Source organism: Eutrigla gurnardus (genome assembly GCF_963514095.1).
Source record: "Eutrigla gurnardus genome assembly, chromosome: 9".
NCBI lineage: Eukaryota > Metazoa > Chordata > Actinopteri > Perciformes > Triglidae > Eutrigla > Eutrigla gurnardus.
The window spans coordinates 23,207,845-23,226,715 of record NC_139923.1 but is presented as its reverse complement, the minus strand read 5'-3'; the positions used below and the strand labels follow the sequence as shown (position 1 = coordinate 23,226,715).

Below are 18,871 nucleotides of genomic sequence, written 5' to 3'. Positions count from 1 at the left end.
CCTTCTGCACCAAAATAAGTAAATACATAAAAGCCACCTCACCTGAAAGCTGCTTATACCATTTGTAATGCCAGCAGGTTGCTAAAACAAAAAGCAGGTTTGTATGAAAGACATTTACAAAGCAAGATGTGAAATTATCACATAATAGAGTGTTATTTGAAGGCGCGTGACTAAAAGCATCATCATATCATTAAGTCATGTTTTTCATTGTTGTGCCTGAGGGTGGCAGGTATAAATCATCAAATATTATCCAACGTAAAAATACAATATAATACATTTCTTTTTATATATATTTATTAAATTGGCAGCCTGGTGGAGCTATCACCATATCTGAACAAAACCAAAGTTTACTTCCTCATGATTGACACACTGATTATACAGCAGAAGGGTGGTTTATGGAGTATGAAAATCATGCATATCATCTAGAAGGCCTGCATTGAAACCTCCATGTTAGTAACCCTGCTGAAGTGTCCTTGAGCAAATAGCTTAAACCAGGAAAAACAGGTGTTCAGGTTCAGCTTGTTCCTGCCTCTGCTGCTTTGCCAAGCTGGAACACTTTTCTCTGGATTCTCCTTCCTGGTCCAGTGTAGTCTCCACTTTGAGCTTTCCCACAGAGCGCTCCAAGGTAGCTTTCCATTATTACTCACCTGTCTGGAGTGGAGTGCAGGCATGTGCTAGTGGGCCGGAGATTCCCTATTTGTGATCCTGTATCCATTAAGACTCGGAGAAAGAGTTTTGATCACATGACCCCAGGCCACGCAGGCTCTGTCCAGTTAATGGCAAAGCAAGCTCTGGGTCGTGTACGCCATAGAATCCTGAACCCTGGCAGCTGGTAGTGGTTGCAATGCTGCCGCGTTGTTTGATGCCTTTGTTTTTGGACACTGACACTATCAAGGACCAATTAGCCCCACGCAAGCTCCCTTCAGATTTTGACTCTCTTGGATATTCGCATGAACTCCCAATTAAGGGAGACAGAAGGAACGCACCGGGGGGCTGTTATATCCTACGCCAGTGGAGGCAGTCAGCAAAGGCACGTTCGGCACGACGACCAGTTTTCCAGCCTTGTTAAAATCAGCCAGCTCTTCCACAGGGGGAAAAAGGATTGGCCCAAACCCTCGACCACAAACTGTTAGAACTGTTGCTGCCCCTCCTCCACATGCTCTCCTCGCTCCAAGTTTCAGTGGGCAGCAGGCTTTCCAGAGGCTCCATGCAACTTTAACGCTGCCCCTGTGTTCACGCTGCCTCACCCCAAGTTACATTGTGTGGTAAAGGTAGATGCTCGGTACATCGGAATGGGAGGAGTCCTCTCCCAACGCTCACCAGCAGACTTCATCACTGTGCTTTCCGGTTGCACCACTGATGCAACTTCTCACTCATATATCAAACTGCCCTGCAAATGTCAATCTACCACAGAGAATGATGCACTCTCAACAGTTTCCTAACCTTCACCCAAGTCTCAGACCGGCATCCTGCCTCCCTCCGGCGTGGGAGAGGAAAGTTGGGGGAGAAAACGTGAACTCTCTGTACCAGATGACACCAGAGTATCAGCCTGGGCAGCGAGTCCGACGCAAAAGAAGGGCATTTGTTTTGTTTGTTCTCAATTGAACATTAAGGGCTTCGCTGCTTGTATTTGCTTCTTAAAAGCCTTACAAACAAAACAATTACAAGTACTTACAAAGTGTTTCACTTCGAAGTTTGATTGAAGCAGACAGGAATTCACAATCTTTACTGATTGAAATGACCAGATGGCTGATTTGACTTGTCGTGGATTTGCTTTGACCTTTTTTTGTCCCCTTTTTGTTGGTGTTGTGCCATAGCCTATCCACCATGCTGTAAATCATGACGTAACATTCAGTGCCTGATATTGCTCAAATACAAACAGTCCTTCAGTGAAAAGCTTGGTTTTCGAAATTGTGGATTTTTTTAAATCAGAAAAGTTCACATTTTCTGAATAGAGGTGACAAAATATACAGCATATCTGGGGTTGGATAGTCTGAGAGCACGGATCTTTGGTCCCAGTGTGACATAGCAGACCAGAACAATAAGAAAGAAATGGAAAAGCTATGTTGCAACGCTTATGTCTTTTGTCTGTGGAATCGGCTCTATCAGAAAAAACAACATTCCTCAGATAGGCAGCACAAAATGACTTGCCGTTAGTCTGAATGTTGTACTGTAATACCTTTAAACGGACAGGAGGGGGCGGTTAAGTGCCGATAATAAGCTAGAACAATCATTTCACAAACCAGGCTACCGCCTTCTAAACTGCACAGTGACCGTTTCCTGTTCGTGTCAGCCACATTTACACGTTCCCAAACATTAAAATGAATTGCCACTTACACTAAAACTAGTTTCCACTTAAACCAAACAGCCACATTATTCCACCTCATTCACAAGTTACATCACCTACGTAAGTTACATCACCTACGTGAGTCAGAGAACACGTGGGTAGTTACGCTATCACGTTTCACACATCCGGGCACCAACGCAGCCCCAGAATAGGAAGCGTTTATGTTTTGTTTTTTTAGAAAAAGGACCGTTTACTCACTCTTCTTTTTAACACCACATTTCACATCTTTGCTCAGACGGTGTCTGTTTGACAGAGACGGTGGTAAACATCTAACGTAAATACGGAAAAGGCTCCGGTGTCGCATCCTGCCGCGCGGACGTGACAAACAGCATGCGCGCGCTGGACACGCCCCCCGCGTACGGTGACGTCTACAGAGGAGGCTGTGGTTAAATAGCGGTAGACGCCTCCTCTGCAGCACCACTTCTGCGGAAAAAAGCGGCGCTCTGTAGGGAAACATACATTCCAGCCCGGGTTCCCACCTGTTTAACTGAAGCCTAAAGGTAAGACGACTCACATGTTACACTGTATGCTCGTACGCTTCCCTCCACTTCGTTTATTTAGCCGGTATCCTGATGTAAGTAGTTTCAGGAAAAGCTTCAGCCACCTGATGCGCATTTTAGGAGTAAAACGAGAGGGGCGTGTCTAATGTGTTTGGTTGTGATGAATGAGGCTGTACTTCCTCTGTGTAGATGTTCCAGTTGTGTAACACAGTTTCATTTATTTATTATTATTTGGGCGTGGGAGAACGAGTTACATTGTTGCAGAAGCAACAGGATGTAGGCCTGTCGGTGGAGCCTGCTTTCTTTAATCTAATAACCCTACAGCGCAGGTGGTGGGAAACTGATGTAATATAGTATCCATGTGCCCTCTGCTGACCATCCACACACACACCACACACCACACACACACACACCACACACACACACACACACACACACACACACACACACACACACACACACACACACACACACACACACACACACACCACACACACACACACACACACACACACACACACACATACACACCAGTCTGAGCCACAAATGAACCTGGCACAGGAGATGTACTGCATTCATATGCTGGTCCACAGGGACGTAGATCTCAGTGGGAGTTATCTTGTTCTAATTATATCACAAAGCTAAATCAATCTATCTGTCTATCTGTCTGTCTATCTATCTATCTATCTATCTATCTATCTATCTATCTATCTATCTATCTATCTATCTATCTATCTTTTTGTACAGCATATTTCAGCAGTAAAGAAGGGAACTCTGGCTAAGTACAGTAATTATTTCTTATCTTAAACTAACAAAGGGCCCTCTTGTGAAGCCCAAACCCAGCTCACCTCAGGGTCAGGGCTTTTGTATGTAGCAACAGCGGTCAGCTCACCTCCGAGTGAGTTATAATTGGATAAAGGGATATTGGGTATGACTGCCCCACTTTACCCTACCATTGTGTGCAAACTCACTTAGCGACGTCTTAGATGTCCTAAGGGAGGAGGGGATAACGGTACATGAGTCGTGTCAGGTTCTCCACTACGTGCTTCGTCCCCACACCTCAGAGAATCAGGCAAGTCATGATGCTGATGCAAACTGCAGAAAGCGTGAGCACACGGTGAAGCCCGCCCAACCAGGAAACATAAATAGTTGTGTGTGTGTGTGTGTGTGACTGTACGTGACGTCATATGGGGACGGTCTGTGCTGCACGGAGACCAGCTGCAGTACTTTCCCAGGCAGTGGTTGCTATGGAGACCCAGGGTGGCGCTGTGAAGAACTCCTGTCCACAAGCCATTTAAGGAAGTAACCATGAGACATGAGTGCTAGACTGTGAGGAAGTGGGACTTGGGGTAATTTTTTGGGGGGTTATGAAAAGGTCACACTTTCAATTTCACCACTCGGATGTAAAGGGAATTCCAATTTTGAGTCATTTTAGGACGAGAAAAGCAGTCGGGTATGTTTTTGAGGATTCATTGGATTCAAGCCGTCACGTATTTACTGCCTCTTTGTTTCCGCTCTCCCCGCCCTCTCCCTTTTATACTATAATTACTCACTTACCTACCTTTTTCCAAACATCTCTTTACTTTAATACTTACAGATGTCCACCAAGGAGAAGCTGATCACCCATGTGATGAAGGAGGAGCCTGTTGGCTGCAGGAACAAGGTGACGGTGGTCGGTGTTGGCATGGTGGGCATGGCCTCTGCCATCAGCGTACTGCTCAAGGTGAGACTGGGGGGTTATTAGTATGTAGTAGAAGAAACAAAAGTGAACTCTTGGGTCGGTGTAACACGGTTGAGATAAGCCCTTAAAAAGTATAAACTTAGATCAACTTTAAAAGACTTAAAAGTAATATTAAAGTAAAAGCAAATGGATTAATAAGGATTTACAAAATAGTCTTTGAACTGAGAGAGTTGAGCAGACTTTGAAGGTGTGCCGACACACAGGAAACCTCGCATTTCCCTCATATTGTCCGGTTCCATTCATAAGGAACTAGCGGGATCTGTGCCAGGAGGAACCAGGTCACACATCATACAACTAACAATGCTGCACAACAGTCCAGACATACCTGGATGTAACAGAGTTCCGCCACTTTGAATAAGCCTCCATTCAATCAAACATACACTGTGTATATATGAGTTGACAGAATGACTTATTGTGTGTCTGTGTGTGTTATCAGGACTTGTGTGATGAGCTGGCCCTTGTTGATGTGATGGAAGATAAGTTGAAGGGTGAGGTCATGGACCTGCAGCACGGATCCCTCTTCCTCAAGACGCACAAGATTGTGGCAGACAAAGGTGAGAGCACACAGCCATGACCTTTTGACTCTTGAAGAATGCGTTTTCATTCTGGTACTCCACTTGACCCCTATACCCTTCAGCTCCGTCAGAACGCCTCTCCTTTTTGTGAATTTCTCAGACTACAGTGTGACCGCTAACTCCAAAGTGGTGGTGGTGACGGCCGGCGCCCGCCAGCAGGAGGGCGAGAGCCGCCTCAACCTGGTGCAGCGCAACGTCAACATCTTCAAGTTCATCATCCCCAACATCGTCAAGTACAGCCCCAACTGCATCATGTTGGTGGTTTCCAACCCGGGTTAGTGGACACGAGAGGGGGGGGGAGGAGGCTGGGTGTGGCTTGAGATGGTGTCGAGGAGAGCTGGAGATTAACGCCCTGCAGCTCGGCACACGTGGAATGACCTTTTTACTTTCACCCTTCCAGTGGACATCCTGACCTACGTGGCCTGGAAGCTGAGTGGTTTCCCACGTCACCGCGTCATTGGCTCTGGCACCAACCTGGATTCCGCTCGTTTCCGCCACCTCATGGGCGAGAAGCTCAACATCCACCCATCCAGCTGCCACGGCTGGATCGTCGGAGAGCACGGCGACTCCAGTGGTATGCGGCCCTCGACTAAAAATAAATTATCTCTGCTAGCCTTCCACTGTGCACGTCTGTTGGTCGGCTGCAAATCCTTTAATGCAGCTACAACATTTGCACATTTGATGTCGCCGTGATTCCCTTTTTTGATTCTAGAATTTGTGGTCACGATGAACTCGTATATCACTATTCTCTGTCTTTTGGTAGTGCCCGTGTGGAGCGGCGTGAACGTGGCTGGAGTTTCTCTGCAGGGCCTCAACCCAAAGATGGGGGCCGAGGGAGACAGTGAGAACTGGAAGGCCGTTCATAAGCTGGTAGTTGATGGGTGAGTACAGTGTTCCACCAATGAGCTGAAAGAACTCCCCTTAGCAACTCTGCACACACACACACACACACACTATCTAATCTGCAAAGCAATCAGCCATGTGTACGAGGGCCATCTGTCCAGCGATGAGACGGCAGCCATAAATATGACGCGTTATTAAAGCAGACGTTTAGGGTTTAATGGCCGACAGTCACAGTTGCCTATCAACATAAAGACAAACAACAGGCACAATTGAATCCAGCGGTGGTAACGCTGCCTGGTGAGGAATGTGACCGGGGCTGTGGGCCAAAAGACGAGCAGAGGCGGGTACACGGTATGCACTACTGGGCATAGTACAAACACGACAGACCTGGAACACAATACTGAAATCCTGATCATAGACCGGTTCTGAATGAATGACTGTAAAGGATCTGTCCATGCTACCCGAATCAACATTGCTATAAGTGTTACTCAACCCAGTTGTGTCATTTCTCTGAAAGTTGAGCAACGCAACAGTTGCTGTAAACTTTGATATTGTACCATTCACTGTTGGCCAACCCTGACTTGCAACCGCTAGGTGTTTTAGGGAGGTCAAGCGTGCATGGTGGAATTATCAGCGTTTTTCCAAAGGTTTTCAGGTGTGAAGTAAAAGATAAGAGAGACAAAGCAGCTAAGATAAACATTTCCCATCGGCATGTTGAAATTTCTCATTTTTGAACATGTGTATGAAACAGGAAGGACATACTTACACAGAGGTGACTTTAAGGTGACTAGATGTATTATTTGTCACTCTGTGTACATACATAAGATTGGGAGTGACAATGATAAACTTCCCCATGAAACAGCACTAGATACTGAACAAACGTGCAATCAATATGAGACTTCTCTTATGGGGATAAACAGCTGTATGCTCAGCATGAAAACACCTGGAAAGAAGATGAATGAGGGATAATAGAGGTAGAAGACAAAATGGGAGCAAACACAGTCCCAAATACCAAAGTGGATTGATAAATATTTTCTCCTGTTTGTGCACTGCAGGGCATACGAGGTTATCAAGCTGAAGGGCTACACCTCCTGGGCCATTGGCATGTCTGTGGCTGACCTGGTGGAAAGCATCCTTAAGAACTTGCACAAAGTGCACCCCGTGTCCACGCTGGTCAAGGTGAGCAGACCGGGAGCTGTACATTTATCTGCTTGGCAAATCCTACGTTGTAGTTTACGTTATGAAATGACCTTGCTGTGCTCCCTTCCTCCAACAGGGCATGCACGGAGTCAAGGATGAGGTGTTCCTGAGCGTCCCATGTGTCTTGGGCAACAGCGGCCTGACAGATGTGATCCACATGACACTGAAGGCCGACGAGGAGAAGCAGCTGGTGAACAGCGCCGAGACCCTGTGGGGCGTACAGAAGGAGCTCACCTTGTAAAGAGCGCTCCTCTGACTCCTCCACTATGAAACCAGCAGTGGTCGACTCCCTCCTTCCGTACCTCCCGTGCCCCTCACTGCAACAGGCGAACGAAACCTCTCAATATCTAAAAAAAAAGGCCAAGTGTTTGTAGCTAAACCAGTGCAGGCTAGTTTACCTTGAGATATTCACACATGGGTGTAATGTTCCTTTGCTGCCTACCTGCCGTCCTCCTCCCTCCATGACTGAATTCTCACCAAATTCACACCTTTTAGCCTTTGAGCTCAGCCTGTGTTGGAGTGACGACATATCTATTTGTTGTCCCGTCTACATAAGAATAGCCTTTGCATATTAGGGCTTATACATGAGCGTATACATTCTATGTACTGTATGTTTCTGTGCACTGTTGCTGCATCTTCTGTTCACTTCTTGTTCGTAGTTTGTATTTATTCTGTGTATTCTGTGATTGTTGCCAGCTGTCTTTTTCATTTGGTAATCTGTTATTTTTTTTTGTGTGGAGTATAATGGAGACATTCCATTTCCTATCTGTCTACAGTCACAACAACACTACTGAGTTATATATCACCGGGTCAACCCTGTGATACCAAAGTATTTGATCATCTCAGAAAAGCTTATATTTACTGGTTGGCAGTGAAGCCTTTGTATACTAGCAGAACCACAAGTGCACTGACAGAAAAAAGGTCAAGTTGTAACGTACTGGTAAGAAGCATCACAGGTTACATGAGGATAATTAAAAGGGGTCGCCAACCAAGGGGCTCGCTATAATTTAACTCGACACAGAGATAACAGAGAACCAAAGGGAAATTGTCAGCTACAATCACAGCTTAGGGTCAGGTTATTGATCATATCATCATGAAGGTGTTGTTTGTTTGTGCACCCTGTTTTGTATTTATTTTACTCCAACTGACTCTGGAAAAGAGGACATCAAGAAAAAGAAAATGGTATTATTCATAACTGTTAATACTTTTAAGATCTATTTATGTATTAATGTTACAACCTTAGAGATGGTCTATTAATTACTTGACTCACTGAGGAATTGAACCTGTCATGGCAGCTGTCTATCGGTTTTTATTTGGCGTAACATCGAATAAATCTGCCAGGATAATGATACAAGTCTGTCCTTTGTCCTTTCCTGCTTATCATCGGGGATCAAAATGTGGTCCCAAGCTTCTATGTGACTTTGTGGCGAGGTGAACATACTGGGAAACGCTGCTGCACGTGCTTTCAAATAGCAGGATTTAAAAAAAGTATAAATTCTGATCAGCGAGAGCTAACTACTGGATGCTAATATACTGTTAATAACAGCTTTCCATTGTTGAGTTTGTCAAATTAGTGTGGTTTGACTAAGAAAATATTATTAAACGTGACTTGTTGGTTATTAATATTATGAAAATGGTTAGGGAAATGAGAGATGAATCATTAAATCAGATTTCTTTTATTTGTACTGATTTACATAAATCTACAGATATAAAAGAACAGGTGGTCTATGGTTGAATTGGAAACAAGAAAAAAAAAATAACAGCAGATATTCTATCATACAATTCAAAGTGCATTTAGTAAAAGGCTAATTTAAATGAGACCTGTTTGCAAACTTTACATAAGTTAACTTTTTGATTAGTACAATATTTTTTTTTTTGTACCCTCCAACGCTGCAGCTTCATTCACAACTTTTTCCTCGTGTTTACTGAAAAACCTAAACATCTCAATAAGAGTGAGAATAACTGGACAGCACGACAAAAACAAAAAAAGTAAAGAGAAATAAAAAAAAATTCAGAATTTCCTTTGCAATACCTTAGAATAAAGTATGTCAATCCATCAGCCGTATACAGAGAGGCTGTGAACCAACCACCCACTGTACGTGATAGACAGGTTAATGCAGTCAGACTGGAGGGCAGCATGAGCAACTGACACAAACTTCACTCACACCCTCAAAGACACACTGGATAAGAGGGAAATACAAATGATAGTGTGGTGCTGTGGCAGTGGAGATCAACATTTAGCTCATTTAAAGACTTGAAGACAGTGAAGAAAGAAAGTTCTGTGTGAATTATCATCATCATCCCCTCTACTGTATGAAAAGTGATCCCTTTGACTCCATGGCTACTGAACATGACCCAGACCTTCACGCAGAATGAAATCCTGAGGCGGGACCCCATGTCCTTCCTAAAAGGTTGCCCTGGGTATTTATATCAGAGCCTAACCTTTTCATTATGAGGGGGGTGGACATACGGGGCTCTCTACAAAGCCCCTCTCTACTAGCCCCTAACAAATTGTGCTTACTAGCCAAATTACTTTGTCTGGCAAAGGGATTGCGAACAGAACCTGTGGGCTACCCTGCAGTGCAACATATACAAGTCAGACACACTAACTCACTGTACGCTAATCCACCAACCAACCAAGCTACACCGCAAACTCTCGGGGCAAACACAAAGCGGGCTCCCACCTCACTTTTACCAATATGGCATGTGCCTTAAGCATGTTTTTGTGTCGACCACAGTACCTTCATAGTGTTCATAATGGCTCAAGATGTGGTCACAGTGCCTTTTATGTCATATTGGAGTAAATGGGCCGCGGCCCGATAGCGCATTATGATCCCAAAGAAGCATTTTTGGTCGGATCAAAAATACAATTGACGTCCTATGACAACGGTGGCCACACAGGACAGTCTATTCTAACCATTCTGCGTTGCTGCTGTTCAGATTTCTGTTTCAAACGAACAGATTTGATTGAGATTACAAAGAGGACAACGTTTACAAAGGGAATGAAACAGAGGAGGAAGAGGAGAGAGTAAGAGAGCGTGAAGATATGAATGTTTCCTGGTTGTCAGTGTGGGTCAGTAGAGGTCACTCAGGCCGGCAGTCTTGCGGGCTTTCTGCATGAGGGCCCGGAGCTGGAACTGCTTCCTGGACAGAAGACGTACGTGCTGTAACAAAAGAGAATAAAAGTCAGTAAGGCTGAAGGCACAGAGGACTCAGGAGTGTGTAGGTCTGTGTGTTCACAGGAGGCGCCTCATTGCATCGTTTTGCAAGCTTCTAATTTAATCAATACGACTGTCGTAAAACAGACATATAGCATACACTTTACACTAGAAGTCTATTATCTTCTGTTTGAAGCACACAATCAGGGATGTTTATTAGGATCTGAGCTCTGCCAAAATACATGTGACCTACATTTAATACTGTGCGCGAACACATCCTGTGTAGACACAGACTGCAGACTGCTGCTCTACTAAAATGCTGTTTTCACTTTGCAGGTTTAGAAGACATTGCGTTGTATTTGTAGTCGTGTAGACGGGGTCACCTTAAGAAAAACTTCGAGGTCTATGACACCCCTGCGGAGGGCCTCTCCCAGGTAGAAGATCGTGTCCTCAATTGCGTTTTCCTCAGCGTACAGGTTCAGGATCTGTTTGTACAGCGGAGCTGTTGGCACGATGACATCGTCAATGTCATTGTTCTCCGACTGATTCTCCATCTTCTCCAAGGCCTCACTGAGCTCCTCGTCCTTTCTCTTCAGCAGCTCGATATTCCTGTCAACCTCAGACTAATAGAGACATAATGATTACAAACATATCGTATAGACATAATAGGAGAACAGTAGAGGACGTATAGGATGTCTCACCACTTCCTGGTCCAGTCTTGAGACCATCTCTTCCAGTTTCTGATGTCCTTTCTTCAGATCCTCCTCCGTTCTCTTCAGGGCGTCCAGCTCTGCCTGAGCTCTGTCCATCTCCTCCTTCATTCTCCAGCGAAGCTTGTCGCTCACGGCTGAAATCAGAGATGCGCGGATGGTGTCCTCGCCAATGGTGCCATCTCTGCCCGGGCCTAAGGAGGAAGAGGTCAAGAAGTGGCGTGAGACGGTGAACAGGCAAAACAGATTATAACAGCTTAAAAATATATATATATATTCCATCCTGTGTTGGATACATATTCACATAACGGATTGCCAGTTTAAAATATATATACTGGACACACATTCATGTACTCGTGTAACATCACTGGTCTCACAGTTGGAAAAGAGGCTATGATGTGTCCTGGTAACCAGACGTCTCCTTCATAAACGAGCAGAATATTGAGTTATAACCGACCAGTCTTCTGTGTGCAGAGGCCGGTGTGTTTATACTGCAGCAGCCTGGTGTCATTTCCAGGCAATTTAATGAAGATAAACAAATGAACAGCCATCCGTAATGAAAAGTAGATAAACTTGAGACACATTTCAACAATGATTAATTGTACGCTTCAGGATTTCTAATATGTTGTTCCCATATATATGTACACAAGAATGACAAAAACAATAAAATGACATACGTATCAGTTAATTAAACACATAAAGCCTCAAATACCAGGTTATGTAAGTGGAAATGAGTCCTCAGAGTCATGACCACCATATGTGCAGTCTCGAGTCAGCACTACAAATGTCAGAGTTGATTCGGCCTTGAGATCTGAGTAGTCTACGGCAAAACCATTTCACTTCTTTAACTAAATATAGGACGCTGGTCCTCAACCAGCATTTCATTGCAGTGCTGCTAACTGATGTTGGGGCAGCAGATGGCTCCCCTGATCACAGGTCTGTCTTTGTGTGGAGTTACTGTTCCCATCCTAAATATAGAACGGTGTCTGAGGCGTAGAGTGTGATGGCTGGAGGCTGTGCCTTTCCCTTTAGATCCATTCTAACCTTTGGCCTTTAATGCTGCCCACTCTAGTTTCACTAACGACCTTTCCCTGGCGGCTCAGCACGCCGCCGAAGTCACACAGAGGGTGAGGGAGTTTGAGTCAAAAGGTCAAAAGTGTCTTAATTCAGAGATAACTTAGGGGCATAGAAAGGAGGACGTGTATTGTGGGTTTTCTTCACGGGGGATTTAAGTGTTGAATCATTGTGTTGTAATATTAAGACATAAAGGAAACTTGCATGTACAAGTGCAGACAAGAAACGTTTCTAATCTGCACCTTGCTGTGCTTGTGCAGCTTATAAAAACAACTGAAACCTGTGCTGATTTTAAACTTTAAAACTGAGCCATGATAACACCCTGGATACTAAATGTGATACATACCCACTGTGGAAACTGGAGTCTGGGTGGGGTAGTGTGCAGGTCCAGCAGTCGCTGGGTAAGAGTTGCCCCCTGGGTATTGGTATCCCGGGTAGCCTCTGGAAATAGTTCAATAATTTAAAAAAATGGCTAATTCTGTATAATTTCCATTTCCAAAAATTACAGACATCATTAACCTTTAATTATAAATGTAACTGAACCAGTTGTATAGTGTTTCACTGATAAATATGCTTCTGTGTGATATGCTGCAAAGCAAACATGCCACGACAGGTTTGTTGTAAATACAGTATACGTGAGTTATCTGGAAGAGAGGGCTGAACACTGCTTGGCAAACATCTTACCCTGGGTTAGGATTTGGGCCGTAGGGTAAGACTGCAGGCATGCCAGGCATGTAGGAAGCTGAGGTAGAGAAACAGTGCAATAATTAGATCTGAGGGCATACAGGTACAAATATTATTTATCTCTTTCACTCTCACAAAGACACATTACATGTTTCCATGGTGTGCTGAAGTGGTAGCTGAGCTCCATCTAGTGCTTAAAGAAATAAATGCATCACTTCAAACCATCAAGCAATAAGCGGAGTCGTGAAATTCTGATGTGAAACGAGATAAACCCCTGACAGCAGTATGAAAATGCTGTGATCCCTGACATAATACGAAACATAGATATTTGATTTTACAATGAGAAACTACTATGGATACGTCATCTATCACAAAACAACGTGTTCAGAGATTAAAGAGCAAATCCTGGTCATCTTTGAAAGTGTATGTTCTAGAAGAACTGAACTGAAGAAGCCTTCTTGGATGAAAAACTAAACATCTTCAAAAACCTACAGCAAGTTCAGTTGCCAACAATAAAACTTTCAAGGATTACCAGGACCTGGATGACTGAGAACCTTCACAGACAGCAAATGCAGACAGCACAAATAATTGTGACAGGTAACATTTGTTCATCATTGGCTGACATGGTAGGACAAGATCAGATCTTTTGGCATATTGGTGAAATTTGGTAGGTAAATTGCAGAATTTTTAAATTACAAATTACGACAAGGCAGATTCCCACAGGATAAAGAACACAAACGACCTCTGCAATTATTATAAGTTACTACAACTCCTAGCTAATGCTAGTTTTGTGCAAAAAAGGGCTTTATCCTGTTTGGAATAAAAATGTATGTAACTCACGGTTAGGGGGTCCAGCTGCTTGGAACGCTTGATAGGGGGCTTGTGTGGTTGGGCGAGAAAACACAGGAGGCTCCTCTCCGAAAACCACAATCATCACTTGAATCAGACCATACAGGTCTGACTGAGGCTGAAAGACACACAGTGAAGGGCATTTCCTTATTAATCAGGACAACAAATACTGAATGCTGCTTCAAATGATCAACAGGCAAGTCACTGTTCAAATATTATTGAGAGCCCCAGGCACAGTTATGGCCCTCATGCTTGCACCATTTTGTGTTCAGTGACTGGTAATCATAGAAATAACCAAAATATTTTAGGCAACTAGTTTCAATTACTGTTGTATGGAAAATGTTGTTGTACATTAGAGCCATGTTCTATAGATTACGCTGCTACAGCTCTATAACAACATTACCCAAAGCATTTGTATTCCTTATTATTCATTTTCAATCTATGTTTTTACATTTTAAACATTCCAAAGTCCTCGCCTAAATAAACAGTCCGTTATTAAAAAATAATAACTGAAGACCTCTCACTTACATGCTTCCACTCGTGCAGATAGGGAAGGTAGATCTTGCCGTTGGCATCAATGTGCTTGCCAGTTTTGATCATCATGGCACTGGTAGGTTTGACAAAACATATGGGAGGGTTGTAGGGATATGTGTCCAGCAACCACAGACACACTGGGATGTTGTAGACATTGCCTACAGGAAACACAAACACAAACGATGTCATAATATCATTTATGTGATTTGTTTTTAAAGTGTCAACATTACTCTCATCACTCAACCATTAACGTAACGTGGCAACCTTTGTTATTTTGAGCACACTTCTGTGTGTTTTAGGGAGCAATGTGGACTTCTACATGAAGAAACAACAATCGTGATGTACTTTAAATCAAACAAATTTACATTTTACAGGCTAAAAATCTAATGCAAGCCTGTCTTGACATCATGCAAGCAAACATACATTAGTAATACCAAATCCCAGAGTTGCCTTGAAGCACACCATAAGATTTTCTGTCAAAAGATGCGTTTCATTTCCTGAATGTAATTTAAACCTCGATGCCAGAACAGTAGGAAAACCGGCAGATCAAGGACACGGAGTAACACGGAAAGCAGTTTGTTTGCAGATAGACAAGCGTGTTTGTGAAATTGTGTGTATTTTGGTTCAGTTTGGTTCTTGTCCGACACAATGAGGCATTTGTGTATTTGCTACTTACTGACGACAAAAACTAAACAGAAACCGACAGTTGACTTTCTATGCCTCAGTCAGTCAGACTCGCCTAAGTAACCATGTGTTTTTGTTTTTTAGTTAGAAAGCAAGATAAAAACATTCTTTACCTCTGTAGCTCACTGGGACAGTCCCTGTCAAGCTCATCAGGTCTCTTGTGGAGCCATCATTAAACACTGGAATTGAAGAAGATTACTTGTCAACTAGCAAAACACAAACATACAAAACATACAACATACAAAATATAACTGATACCATACAGTTAACAAAACAGGAGATCGGTATCGTTCAATTTACCATAAGCATCCATAACTGGCTTCAAGTCCTTGTATTGGGAGATAACATTGGTTATCTCACGAACAGTCAGATCTCTGTATTTGTATTGCTGGACAATAAGAAAAAGGGACAAAAGGTAATGTATGTTAGTACATTGAAAGTTTAGACAGAATTTCTGACAACTAATATAAGACAAGTCTAACCGTTACACTTAAATCTAGGTTATTAATTTCCATTCTGAGGCTGAACACGATGGCATGTTTGTGTCAAACGTTAGATGGCCTGTATTATATAATAAAAAAAACATGTCCAACAAAAATAGGATTTTCTTCTTTACGATATCGAAAACGTGTTTGCAGTTTGCTGTACATTATAACCATGTTAAATCATTGTTGTACAAACGAACTTTGTACACATATAAAAACATGAATAGTGTTTTATAACGATGTTGACAGGTGTTAGCTAGGTGGCTATGCTTGATTCCGAGACATACGTTTACACATATTTGTACGGTGGATGTTTAACTTGCTACATTCGAAGTGAAAGGGACGGATACTAAGCATTATCCGTGCTAGAAAGTGTTAACCTACTAACAAATAGTTTCATGTTTGGTATCGGTAACACTAGCTAGCTAACGTGAAACTGTTGGTTAGCAAAACGACGCGACATTTAACTTACCTTCAGCATTTTCTTCAGGGCACCTTCGTTGACAACTGCCATGTTTTGTTATAGTTTTGGTTTTCACCGTTCTTACTAATCAATCAAGTGACGGAAACGCTGACTTTTAAGCCAGCTAGACTGACAGCTAACACAAGCTAACGCTGGTTAGCAGGACTTCACTGAATGCTAGGCTAAAGTTAGCCCAGCCTCGGGCCCGACTATAATTAAGACAGCGATTCGGTGTCTATGTTGAAACCTCTAGTCCAACGCGAGTGGCGGCTCTGCTGTTAATGCACCAAACTTCAATACATTTATTAAGAATTGAAAATAAAACTATTAATTAACAGTTTTAGAAAGAGCCCGGAAAAAAACATCCGATGGTCAACAAAAAGAATTTCCGGCATTCCACCTGACTGCTTCCGGTCTGGGTGTGACGTCAGCGTTGGAGACGCTGTTCCCAAGGCGTGGTCAGATGAATGTCCTTTCACACGTATCAGCGCAAACTCAAATATGTACTAGTAAGTAATTATACAAAACACGTTTTTGTTGAAAGATTTTCCCACCATAACTCTTTATTTACAATATCAAAAATAATAAATCATCACTTTTCACAAGAGGTTGCATTTTTTTTATGAAAGAAGACACAACAATTTTAATTTACAATAAATAAGAAGCAGCTTTAAGCTGTTTCTGTTCTATATTATCCGTCAAAATGAAATAAACCACATCCTTCTATAATATATCATGATTTATTTGGGCGGCTCCTCGCTGTGTTCAAACTACTAACATGTCTCTTCACTGGTCAAAAGTCCAAAAGATAAGAATACGCTTTTATGAGCTACCTGTAAAGCAATTTAAGCATTTTAACACAGACATTCAAATGCCAAATTAGTTTCTTATGTTTATATGACAAATACACTATATATTTTTTTAAAAAAAAGAAAAAAAAGAATGCAATACATTCATCGCAAACACAGTCATGTGTTTTCTTCAGGTGCTGCTCGACATTAACATCCCACATCATTTGAAAAATAGGCATACAGCATGCTGTCATTTGGGTGAAAGTAAAATAATCAATGGATACCATCTGACACTACACGGGATCAAACACGTCATCACAGTCTACACAAGAACAGTCAATGATCAGTGTAAAATTCCACAAAAAAAAACAACAACTAACAGTTGGTTTCATTGTCTTGCTGGAAAGGTAGGTCATCTTCGCTGGCTAAATGTAGACACAAACCTCCATCTGAGTTTGAACGGACCTCTGCTTGTCTCTGGAACTGTAGCCAACCTGCAAAAAATAGATTTTTCATTTAAGAAGGTCGTCATCAGTCACAGCAAATTCATAAACACGTTGACAGGGAGACCTTGTTTTCAACCCCAGATTGATGGAATAGATATGAATCCTTGGAAATGTCTTATCAACATCAACGTGTATCTAGGGCAGGTATAGGGTTGTTTTGAAACGACATAGAGGATTGCTTCCTGCACGTGCAGACGTTACTTACAAGGGGCTTGTTCAGGCTCGGAATGAGGTCGCATGCATACGGGAGGGATTTCTCCAAAGATGGCAACCATCACCTGCAGTAGGCTCATTAGGTCACATTCGCCCTGATAGCAGAAAGGAGAAGTCGCACATGTAACACTTAAAGCTCTAAAGAACACCCACATCAGCAACAACCCTGATGTCATCATATATCTCTGTTTACAGAAAACAAAATTAAATTGAAATTCTCACACTCTTCCACTCCTCCAGGTAAGGCAGCGTCACTTGGCCATTGCTGGATACATACGTTCCTCTGACAACCATCATGTCACGTGTGGGTTTTACATAGCAGATGGGAGCAGTTTGGGGGTAGGTTTCCTCAATCCACAGGCATACGGGAATGTTGTACGTCTTGTCTTGTATAAGAACAGAGGAAACAAGGTTTTTTTTATCTCACATATTCTGAAATATGAGTTTTATCAATGATCAGAAGTTCAGCTTCTAATTATAATCAAGCTGTTTAACAGGGGCAAAGAGTATAAAATGCAAAGTAAGTGTTACCTTTGAACAAGACAGAAATAGTTCCCGATAGACTCATCAAGTCTTTTGTGGTTCCATCGGTGTAAACTGTAAACAAAAAACATTTAATAATGACTATAATTTAGAGCAGTTGTTGAATTTTTCGACCGTCTGAAAGTTCAGATTGTTCGCTGCTTCTTACCATATCGATCCATCATGGGCAGAAGGTGACTGAAGTGGCTCAAGGCAACATATATTTCGTTGGCCACATGTTTGCGAAGATATTTCTTCAATACGAAAGGATACAAAACAAACACTGAACCAACATTTATTTACATTACATATACCATTTGTTGTTTATGTTTGATTTAGAAAGAATTAATTCTTCTTTTAGTTCTTCTTACCTTAGGGAGCATTTTCTTAATCGCGTCCTCACAAAGTGGCATGATTATAGTTTATCCAAAATGAGGAAAATCCCTTCTTCTGTGTATCTTTTTCGATCCGCAACGCTCACCAACTCCTGGCTTTCCGTCTGTCGGGTTTTATGGATAACCGTCTATTTTTTATGACCCCTTGAAAGCCTGTGAGAGAGCATCCTCACAAATATGCAAATCATCTGCCCTAAAAAGCTATAACTAGGGGCTGCATGGCTTTAACAAACAAGACAAGAAACAGTGACCTAATAAATACATATTACTATCATTAATAGTGATCATTTTTAATTGGTAGAGAACCCATTCTTTGGTTGTTTTTTCACTCCACTAGCGTTTTTTCAGGCAGACAACCTGTGATAGCTCAATGTCCTGATGGATGATGGATGGATAAATATTTCTTGTATACTACCTCCTTCCTTTTCAGTTGCTTGAAATGATGACACATACACACCTATCTCATATGCAATAGATAGAAACAAAACATTTCAGAATTGATACCAAGACACAGATTTACCAGAATTTGGAATTATTATATACGTTTTCTTGGGCATTCAAAATGCATCATTAAATTTGACCAAAATGAATACCAGG

General features: G+C 42.4%; 2 protein-coding genes across 2 annotated transcripts; one reads left to right on the top strand and one right to left on the bottom strand.

The window, feature by feature from the left end:
• The first annotated feature begins 2,691 nt into the window (after positions 1–2,691).
• On the top strand, positions 2,692–8,560 carry ldha (lactate dehydrogenase A4). Its single transcript, XM_084016935.1, has 8 exons — positions 2,692–2,847; positions 4,445–4,570; positions 5,025–5,142; positions 5,264–5,437; positions 5,564–5,737; positions 5,927–6,044; positions 7,062–7,185; positions 7,283–8,560. The coding sequence occupies exons 2-8, from the start codon at positions 4,445–4,447 to the stop codon at positions 7,445–7,447; spliced, it is 999 nt and encodes a 332-aa protein (XP_083873061.1). The 5' UTR covers positions 2,692–2,847; the 3' UTR covers positions 7,448–8,560.
• Positions 8,561–8,866: 306 nt separating this feature from the next.
• LOC311018126 (tumor susceptibility gene 101 protein-like) lies at positions 8,867–16,245 on the bottom strand. The gene is made up of 10 exons (XM_084016934.1): positions 15,857–16,245; positions 15,200–15,287; positions 15,013–15,078; positions 14,210–14,373; positions 13,673–13,799; positions 12,833–12,890; positions 12,495–12,589; positions 11,066–11,268; positions 10,748–10,987; positions 8,867–10,370 (listed from the first exon to the last, which is right to left on the bottom strand). The coding sequence occupies exons 1-10, from the start codon at positions 15,896–15,898 to the stop codon at positions 10,281–10,283; spliced, it is 1,173 nt and encodes a 390-aa protein (XP_083873060.1). The 5' UTR covers positions 15,899–16,245; the 3' UTR covers positions 8,867–10,280.
• Positions 16,246–18,871: the final 2,626 nt, after the last annotated feature.